Source organism: Penaeus japonicus, unplaced genomic scaffold (assembly GCF_977035675.1).
Source record: "Penaeus japonicus unplaced genomic scaffold, GWHDUDI00000001_assembly GWHDUDI00000005, whole genome shotgun sequence".
Classification (NCBI taxonomy): Eukaryota; Metazoa; Arthropoda; class Malacostraca; order Decapoda; family Penaeidae; genus Penaeus; species Penaeus japonicus.
In genome coordinates, this window is record NW_028234407.1 from 35,159,720 (window position 1) to 35,169,719 (window position 10,000).

Consider the following 10,000-nt stretch of genomic DNA (forward strand, 5'->3'; position numbering starts at 1 on the left):
CCTTCCGGGCGTCCGGGGCGGCTCACCTCCTCCTCCCAGGGCTCGCCGGCGTCCCTGTGCGCCAGTGACCCCGCCGAGCCGCCCGGGGAGGACGCGCGCGCCGAGTCGCTGCCGCTGCCACTCGTTGCCAGGCTGCCCAGGGTGGCCGTGATGGAGTTCCTGCAAGAAGCGCGGCTGGGTCACTTTGCCGAGGGAACCGAGCGAACGGCACTGCTATTCCGTTACGGTGTGTAGTTATATACAGGCATGTGTGTGTGTTTGTGTGTGTGTGTGTGTGTGTGTGTGTGTGTGTGTGTGTGTGTGTGTGTGTGTGTGTGTGTGTGTGTGTGTGTGTGTGTGTGTGTGTGTGTGTGTGTACGTGTATGTGTGTGTGTGTGTGTGTGTTTGTGTGTGTGTGTGTGTGTGCGGCAGACACGCACCTGAAGGCGACGGAGCCGAACCCCGGGCGCGCGAAGAGGGACCCGCGGTGTTGCATGTTGGGCTCCGAGATCTCGTAGAAATCCGGCTGGCTGGCGGTGCGGTGCAGCCTGCCGTCCTCGTTCCCGTCCTCCGTCTCGAACACGTCGCTGATCTTGCCGCGCTTGCCGCCTGCGTGCGATCGAGGCGAAGGGACGACGAGGACACGGGGAGAGGGACGAGGAAAAAAAAGGGAGGAAGATTGCAACATTAGAACTCAAAATATTTGTGTATTCTCCCTCTTCCTCATAAAGAAACGAACTAACGATACCCTTCAAATATGCATAGCATTTCTCATCTCATCTCAGATGCTGGAGCATCCTAACCAGTTTAATCCAACAAGGCTCACATCAAATAAGCGAACAACAAGACACAACCCATAATGAACAACCACAAGAACATCCTCCCATATAAGACACAGAATCCCAAAGACAAAGGACAACACAGAAGACTCGCACATACATCCAGGCGACTCACTGTTGGTGCTGCTGAGGCTGCCGTTCGGGACAAAGAGGATCTCGGAGTCGCGTCGGAACCCGGAGAGGCTTCGCACCGACCGCTTGCCGTCGCCCTCCGTCTCTCGGACCTGCAGGACGCCCACGGTACGAGGTCAACGGGAAGGGAGGAGGGGGAGGGGGGAGGGGGGTCAGCGGGAGCGAAGGAGAGGGAGAGAGAGTGGGTTAGAGGGAGCCAAGGAGAGGGAGAGAGTTAGTGGGTTAGAGGGAGCCAAGGAGAGGGAGAGAGAGTGGGTTAGGGGGAGAGAGGCAGAGAGCGAGGAAGGGACAGCGACGGGGAGAGGGAGAAGGAGAAGGAGAGGAAGAAGAAGACAAAGAGGGAGAAGGAGATGGAGAGGAGAGGGAAATGGGGAGAAAGAAGGAGAGGGAGAGAAAGTGGTTTAGAGGGAGCAAGAGAGAAGCAGAGAGCGAGGAAGGGACAGCGACCGGGAGAGGGAGAAGGAGAGAGAGAGGAAGAGGGAGAGGAAGAAGAAGAAGACAAAGAGATGGAGAGGAGAGGGAAATGGAGAGAAAGAAGGAGAGGGAGAGGGAGACAGAGACGGAGAAGGGGAGAGAGAGGGAATGAAAGAGAAGGAGAAAGAGAGAAAGAGAAAAAGAGAAAAAGAGAGAAAGAGGGAAAGAGAAAGAGAGAAAGAAATAAATATAGATAGATAGATAGATAGATAGATAGAGAGAGAGAGAGAGAGAGAGAGAGAGTAGAGGGGCACCACAGGTAATTCTTATATCAAAAGCTTATGATTATATTTCTAAACCATATAAGTCATTCATTGGGCGCTACAAAACAATGTTTGATGAATTTCTTCTAAACAATTTATCAATTACCTATTTTATGAAAATCGAAAAAAGTAATTTTTAATGTACGCTTAATTATCTTTCTTTATCTGATATTGGTTTTCCTTATGTCCGATTTATATTATTTTTCTTCAGGGATCTTTTCTCCATTCCATACATAAATAAGTTTCACAAATATTCAGTTTTTGCCGACACTGACAGAATACAATGACAATTAAAAAAAACTATATATTTCTACATATACTACATACTAAAAGGTAATTTATCATCCTTTTTCAAAAAAAAAAAAAAAAAAGTGTGTTTACAACATGAAAAATCACACAAACTCACTTTAAAATCACTCTTATTCTCATCTTGTACTTTCTTCTTAATGATTTTCTTCTGAATGCCGCCGAGGTTCTTCTTGGGATTGTTAGTGTTGGTGAGGTCAGAGAACTTGGGGCTGTTTGTGTCGTAGAGAAGACGGGAATCTTTGCGGGGACCGTTCATGAAGGCGATGGAACTGCGGGACAGCGTGTTCATGATGCTCTTGCGCCGACCCTCTGGGACACGGAACGTATGGTTATTCTCTGTATCCATTCATGTATATATATATATATATATATATATGTATATATATATATATATATATGTATATATATGTATATATATATATGTATCTACATATATATATGTATATATATATACATATATATATAAGTTCTCCATATACAACAGAAAATATCAGGAGAATCCCGGAAGAGAATGTGTGCAAAAATATTCAAGTCTCATTGCTCTGGCGAGTAACAAATTTAACAGATAAATTCTCTAATTCTACATTGATTACAAAGCTTCATTCATACAGACTAAATGATTGGCAACAAGGGGTGCTGGGTGGTCAGTTCCAGCCAAATAAGGAAACATACACCTGAGAGAGAGAGAGAAAAGAAGAGAGAGAGAGAAGAGAGAGAGAGAAGAGAGAGAGAGAGGAGAGAGAGTGAGAGAGAGAGAGAGAGAGTGAGAGAGAGAGAGAGAGAGAGAGAGAGAGAGAAGAGAGAAAGGGGGGGGGTTGAGAAAGGGGGGTTGAGAGAGAGAAGAAAGAGGTGAGAGAAATAAAGAAAGAGAGAGGGGGGAGGTTGAAGAGAGAGAGCGGGAGAGGAGAGAGAGAGAAGAGAGAAGAGAGAGAGAGAGAGAAGAGAGAGAGAGAGAGAGAGAGAGAGAGAGAGAGAGAGAGAGAGAGAGAGAGAGAGATTTAGAAAGAGAGGGGGGGAGGTTGAGAAAGGGAGGGGGGGTGAGAGAGAGGGAAAGAAAGAGAGAGAGAAAGAGAGAAAGGGGGGATTGAGAGAAAGAGAGATTTAGAAAGAGAGAGAGAGGGGGGAGGGTTGAGAGAGAGAGAGAGAGAGAGAGAGAGAGAGAGAGAGAGAGAGAGAGAGAGAGAGAGAGAGAGAGAGAGAGAGAGAGAAACAGGGGGGGGGGGGAGAGAGAGAGGGGGGGTTGAGACAGAGTGAAGAAGAGTGAGAGAGAGAAGAAGAGAGAGAGGGAGAGAGAGAGAGAAGAGAGAGAGAGAGAAGAAGAGAGAGAGAACCACAGCTGTGGCACGCTAGAAAGTACGCGAGCTGAAATGGCTGCTCATAGTCACGACACGACCGTCCTTTTGAATCCAGTTCGCCAAACATACTGACTTGAGCAAATACATGTCGTTTGATTGATGCGAGAAATCATGCGAATCGGACTAAAACCTCATTACTTTATTTTTATTAAAACCAGTGTAAAGTTAGGAAAATAGTATCAATGATATACTATACCTTTACGCTCTTCTTCCCATGTCAAACCTTCAACCAAGATAAGTAAAATTCTTACCTATCCATTGTTAGCAATTTCTAGTTGCAATAGTTGCATTCAGACGCAACTATATAATAACACAGCTATTATCTATTAATAGAAGTGATTATTTCTAAATAAGCTTACAATAAAATCACTGGTATTTCCTGAACAAACATCACTTGATGTACTACCGTTTTGGAATTTAAGAGAAATATAATCAAATGATTGTGGACGGTAACAACATGTCCGCATTGCAGATAAACTCACCCACAGACGGCGATTTTTTATATATCGGAAACCGTTGAAAAAACACTGTCCCTCCCACCCGTTTGGCAGCACCACAATTGAGAACCTTCAACACGATGTCCACACTCTCGCCTCTCCGACTGGCTGTCCAGCACTTTCCCCAGGATCTTCTAGGCTTCGTACCTTCCTTTATGATTATGGGCCTCAAAGAGCTCTCCAAGATCTTCCTCCTTGGCCGAAGAGGGGGAGTTTCAAATGTAATAGGTAATAGGACCTCCTCGTGAGCAAACATGAGCGTCGAGGTCGATGTGCTCCTTGGCGAAGGCGGATTAATCGTGAGGCCGGCGGCCGTCCAGGATCATAGAAACCCGTCGTCGCCGCTCACCTCGCCTCGCTCCTCGACTCGTCGTCCCCGAAGGAGGTCCTGCGGGAAATACGCTCAGGATGTACGAGAAACAATGCACACACTCATGCCCAATATGAACACAACACAAACACACACAACACAACACAACACACACAAAAACACAAACTCACTACACACCACACACAGGTCACACACTCACACACACACATACACACTCACACAACACACAACACACAACACACACATGACTCACCACACGCACACACCCACACCACACACACACTCACACACACAGGCAACACACCCACACCAACACATCAGACACACACACAACCACACAGCCACACCCACACACACACACACACAACCACACAGACACACACACACACACACAAACACACACAACAACAAACACACACAAACACACACACACACACACACACGCACCCCCCCCCTACCCCCCCCCCCCCCCCCCCCCCCCCCCCCCCTAAAGAAATGAGATACAGAAAGCCCTTCCGACGGCAGGGTGGGCCACATCCTCCTCCCATGGCTCGCTCGGCGTCCCTGTTGCGCCAGAGACCCCGCCGAGCCCGCCCGGAGGACGCGCCGCGCCCGAGTCCGCTGCCGCTTACCCCGGCCAGGCTTGCCCAGGGTGGCCTGAAAGAGTTCCTGCAAGAAGCCGGCTGGGTCACTTTGCCGAGGGGACCGGGCGAACGCGGCACTGCTATTCGTTACGGTGTGTATTTGATATAACACCATGTGTGTTGGTTTGTGTTGTGTGTGTGTTGTTGTGTGTCTTGTTGTGTGTGGTGTTGTGTGTGTAGGTGTGTGTGTGTGTATGTGTGTGTGTGTGTGTGTAGTTGTGTGTGTGTTGTTTGTGTGTGTGTGTTTGTTTGGTGTGTGGTTGTGTGTGTGTGTTTGTGTGTGGTGTGTGGTGTGTTGTGTGTGTGTGTTGTGTGTGTTATACACTCACGTGTATGTGTTGGGTGTGGTGTGTGTTTGTTTTGTGTGTGTGGTATGTGGCGGCGACTACGTCACCCTGAAGGAGCGACGGAGCCGAATCCCCGGGCGCGCGCAAGAGGGAGCCGCCGTGTTTTGCACTGTTGGGCTTCCGAGATCTCGTAGAAATCCGGCTGGCTGGCGGTGCGGTGCAGCCTGCCGTTCCTCGTTCCCTTCCCGTCCTCCGTCTCGAACACGAAATTTCGCTGAAGCTTGCCGCGCTTGTTTGCCCGCCTGCGTGCCGATCGAGGCGAAGGGACGACGAGGACACGGGGAGAGGGACGAGGAAAAAAAAGAGGAAGATTGCAACATTAGAACTCAAAATAATTTGTGTTCCTCCCTCTTTGCTCTTCCTATAAAGAAACGAACTAACGATACCCTTCAAATATCATAGCATTTCCTCATCTCATCTCAGATACTGGAGCATCCTAACCAGTTTAAATAATCCAACAAAGCTCACATCAAACAAGACGAACAACAAGACACAAACCCATAATGAACAACCACAAGAACATCCTCAGCCATATAAGACACTCACAAGGGCCCAAAGGACAAAGGAACAACACAAGAAGAGCGTCGGCACATTTCCACTACGGTATGCCAGGCACTTGCACTGTTGGTGCTGCTGACGGCTGTGGCCGTTCCGGACAAGAAAGAGGATGCTCGGAGTCGACGTTCGGAACCCCCGGAGAATTCGGGTGAGGGGAGGGGGGGGGGGGGGGCTTCCGCAACCGACCGCCTTGTTGCCGTCGCCCTTCCACCTCCTCCGTCTCTCGAACCTGCAGGACGCGCCCACGTACAGGTTCAACGGGAAGGGAGGAGGGGGGGGGGGAGGGGGGTCAGCGGGAGCGAAGGAGAGGGAGAGAGTTAGTGGGTTAGAGGGAGCCAAGGAGAGGGAGAGAGAGTGGGTTAGGGGGAGCCAGGGAGAGGGAGAGAGAGTGGGTTAGGGGGAGCAAGAGAGAGGCAGAGAGCGAGGAAGGGACAGCGACGGGGAGAGGGAGAGGAAGAGGGAGAGGAAGAAAAAGAAGACAAAGAGGGAGAAGGAGATGGAGAGGAGAGGGAAATGGAGAGAAAGAAGGAGAGGGAGAGAGAGTGGGTTAGGGGGAGCAAGAGAGAAGCAGAGAGCGAGGAAGGGACAGCGACCGGGAGAGGGAGAAGGAGAGAGAGAGGAAGAGAGGAGAGGAAGAAGAAGAAGACAAAGAGAAGAAGGGAGGCAAGGGAAATGGAGAGAAAGTAGAGAGAGAGGAGACAGAGAGACGGAGACGGAGCAGGGGAGGGAGATGGAATGAGGGAATGAAGGAGTAAAGAGTGAGAAAAGAGAGAAAGAGAAAAAGAGAGAATGAGAGAAAGAGAAAGAGAGAAAGAAATAAATATAGATAGATAGATAGATAATAGATTAGAATAGAGAGAGAGAGAGAGAGAAGAGAGAGTAGAGGGCACCACAGGTAATTCCTTATATCAAAGAGCTTATGATTATATTTCTAAAACCATATAAGTCATTCATTGAGCGCTACAAAAACAATGTTTGATGAATTTCTTCTAAACAAATTTATCAATTATACCTAGTTATGATGAAAATCGATCTCAAAAGTAATTTTTATTTAATGTACGCTTAATCATCTTTCCTTTATCTGATATGGTTTTTCCTTATGTCCGTTTTATATTATTTTTTCTTCAGATCTTTCCTCCATTTCCATACATAAATAAGTTTCACAAATATCAGTTTTTTTGACGACATGGAACAGAAACAATGACAATTAAAAAAAAGCTATATATTTCTACATATGCTACATACTAAAAGGTAATTTATTCATCCGTTTTTTCAAAAAAAAAAAAAAAAAAAAAGTGTTTTACAACATGAAAAAAAATCAACACACAAACTCCACTTTAAAATCACTCTTATTCTCATCTTGTACTTTTCTTCTTAAATGATTTTTCTTTCTGGATGCCGCCGAGGTTCTTTCTTGGGATTGTTAGTAGTTGGTGAGGTCCGAGAACTTGGGGCTGTTGTGTCGTAGAGAAGTACGGGAATCTTTGCGGACCGTGCAATGAAGGCGATGGAACTGTCGGGAACAAGCGTGTTCATGAATGCCTTGCGCCGACCCTCTGGACAACGGAACGTATGGTTATTCCTCTGTATCCATTCATGTATATATATATAAAATATATATAGGTATTATATATATAATATATGTATAAATATGTATATATTATATATTATATATATATATATATATATATATATATATATTATAATATATATATAGATAATATAAATTGTTATATATATAGTGACAAATTGAATCTCTTCTCTCTCACTGTGTCTCTCTCTGTTTCTCTCTCTGTCTCTCCCCTCTCTCTCTCTCTCTCTCCTCTCTCTCCTCTCTCTCCTCTCTCCTCTCTCTCTCTCTCCATCTCCTCTCCTCTCTCTTCATCTCTCCTCTCTCTCTCTCTCTCTCTCTCTCCTCTCTCCCTCCCTCCCTCCCTCCCCATCCCTTTCCCCCTCTCCTCCCATTCCTCCTTCCCTCCCTCCTCCCCCTTCCACTCCCATCTCTCTCTCTCTCTCCTCCCCCTCACTCTCCTCCCTCTCCTCTCTCTCCTTCTCTCTCTCTCAATCCTTCTCTCCTCTCTCTCATCTCTCTCTCCCCTCGCTCCTCGTCCCCCCCTTCCCTCCCTCTCGTCTTCTCTCCTTCAGCGCTCCTCTCTCTCTCAACATCTCTCATCCTCCTCTCTCTCCTTCTCTCCTCTCTTCTCTCTCGCTCTCTCCCTCCCTCTCTCCCTCGCTACGCCTCCCTCCCTCCACTCTCTCTCTCTCTCTCTCTCTCCTCTCTCATTCTCCTCCCTCCCTCCCTCCCCTCCCTCCCTATCTACCTTCCTCCCTGCATCCCCTCCCTCCTCCGCCCTCCCTCCCTCCCTCACCCCCCTCTGCCCCTCTCTCTCGCCACCTCCCTTCTCACTGCCTCCCTCCCTCTCTCTCTCAACCTCTCTCTCATCCTTCTCCCATCTCTCATCGTTCCTCATCCTTCCTCTCAGCTCTCTCTCTCTCTCTTCCCCGCGCCCTTCCCTCTCCCTCGCCGCCTTCTCTCTCTATCGCTCGCTCTCTCTCTCTCTCTCTCTCCTATCTCTCTCTCTCTCTCTCCTATCTCTCTCTCTTTCTCTCTCTCTCTCTCTCTCTCTTCCTCTCTCTCTCTCCCTCTCTCCCTCTCCCCCTCCCTCCCTCCCTCCCTCCCCCTCTCCCTCCCTCCCTCCCTCCCTCTCTCCCTCTCTCTCTCTCCCTCCCTCCCTCTCTCTCTCCCCTCTCTCTCTCCTCCCCCTCCTTTCTCTCTCTCTCTCTCTCTCCCTCTCCCTCCTCCCTCCCTCCCTTTCCTCCTTCTCTCTCTCTCTCTCTCTCTCTCTCTTCTCTCTCTCCTCCCCTCCCTCCCTCTCCTCCCTTCTCTCCCCCCCTCTCCTCCTCTCTCCCTCTCTCTCCCTCCCTCCCCTCCTCCCTCCCCCCCGCCCTCCCTCCCTCCCCTCCCTCCTCCCTCCCTCCCCCCTCCCTCCCTCCCTCCCTCCCTCCCTCCCTCTCCCCCTCCCTCCCTCTCTCTCTCTCTCTGTACATACATAATCACACGCAGACCCAGCCAAGGCCTCACCTTGGGGCTTGATCTCCTGCTTCTCGATCTTGAGGCGCTCCTTCTCCAGCCTCGCGTTTTCGGCCTCCCTCTTCTTGTCCGCCTTCTGCTGGATCTTGTGGAACTCCTTCCGTCTCTTCTCCGAGTCCTTCTGCGCCTTGTCCTGCAGCTTCTTCACTTGCTGCATGGAGGGGGCTGGGTTCATTGTTCTGTGCTATTTTGGGGGTGACTAGACGCCTATACATATCTCTGTTTTTTCTATGTATCTATAGCGTATCTATATCTGTCTATTCATCTATCTATATCTATGCTATATCTATATCTGTTTATCTATCTATATCCTTCTCCCTCCTATTACTCCTATTACCCTCCCCCCTCTTCTTCCTCCTCCCTTACTTCCCCTTGCACATCCTTCTTCCTCCTGTTACTCCTCTACCCTCCCCCTCTTCCTCTTCCTCTTCCTCCTCTACCCTCCCCCTCCCCCTCTTCCACACCCTTCCTCCTCCTCCCTCCCCCACCCCCCCTTCCACACCCTCCTCCTCCCTCCCCCTCACCCCTCACCACCCCTCTTCCACACCCTCCTCCTTCCTCCCCCTCACCCCTCACCACCCCCCCTTCCACACCCTCCTCCTCCCCCCCTACCTCATCCCACCCCCACCTCACCCCACCCCCACACCCACACCCCCACACCCCTACCTCTCCTCTCCTCCTCTCCTTACCTTCCCATCTGCCTGTTTCTGCTTCCCTGCGACCGTGTCCAGGTAGCGCAGGATATCGTCCTTGTTGTTCATGGCGGCGAGTTCCTTGGCGGTGTGAAATTCGTTGTCGAGCGCCCAGATGTTCACGCCGAAGTTGACGAGGAAGGAGACGCAGGTCATGTGTCCGCGCGCCGCCGCACAATGAAGGGCCGTGTTGCCGTAGTGGTCGCACTTGTCGGGGTCTCCGCTGCGGAGGAGGAAGGGGGAGGAGCCTAAATCAGCGCCGCGGCAGAACGGTCTTTCAGAGCGATGATGACAGTGACGGGAAGGCTATGGTAATGAAGGATGATAATGATAATGATAATAATAATGGCAGTGATAATAATAATGGCAGTGATAATAATAATGGCAATCATAATACTTATAATGATAATAACAATGATAGTAATAATGATAATAATAATAACAATGATAGTAATAATGATAATAATAACAATGATAGTAATAGTGATA

General features: G+C 49.2%; 1 protein-coding gene across 2 annotated transcripts in view; it reads right to left on the reverse strand.

Moving 5' to 3' along the window:
• Sans (SAM_USH1G_HARP domain-containing protein Sans) overlaps positions 1-10,000 on the reverse strand; it is a 58,815-nt gene that overhangs the window by 1,498 nt on the left and 47,317 nt on the right. Inside the window, exons 3-8 of one of the 2 annotated variants that reach the window (XM_086537340.1) lie at positions 9,509-9,734; positions 8,811-8,970; positions 2,094-2,305; positions 934-1,042; positions 420-588; positions 27-159 (exon numbers count right to left, since the gene is read on the reverse strand). In XM_086537340.1, the coding sequence (XP_086393466.1) occupies positions 27-159; positions 420-588; positions 934-1,042; positions 2,094-2,305; positions 8,811-8,970; positions 9,509-9,734 (1,009 nt within the window). Of the gene's footprint in view, positions 1-26; positions 160-419; positions 589-918; positions 1,043-2,093; positions 2,306-8,810; positions 8,971-9,508; positions 9,735-10,000 lie in introns of both variants that reach the window. The other variant, XM_086537339.1, reaches the window with a different exon arrangement.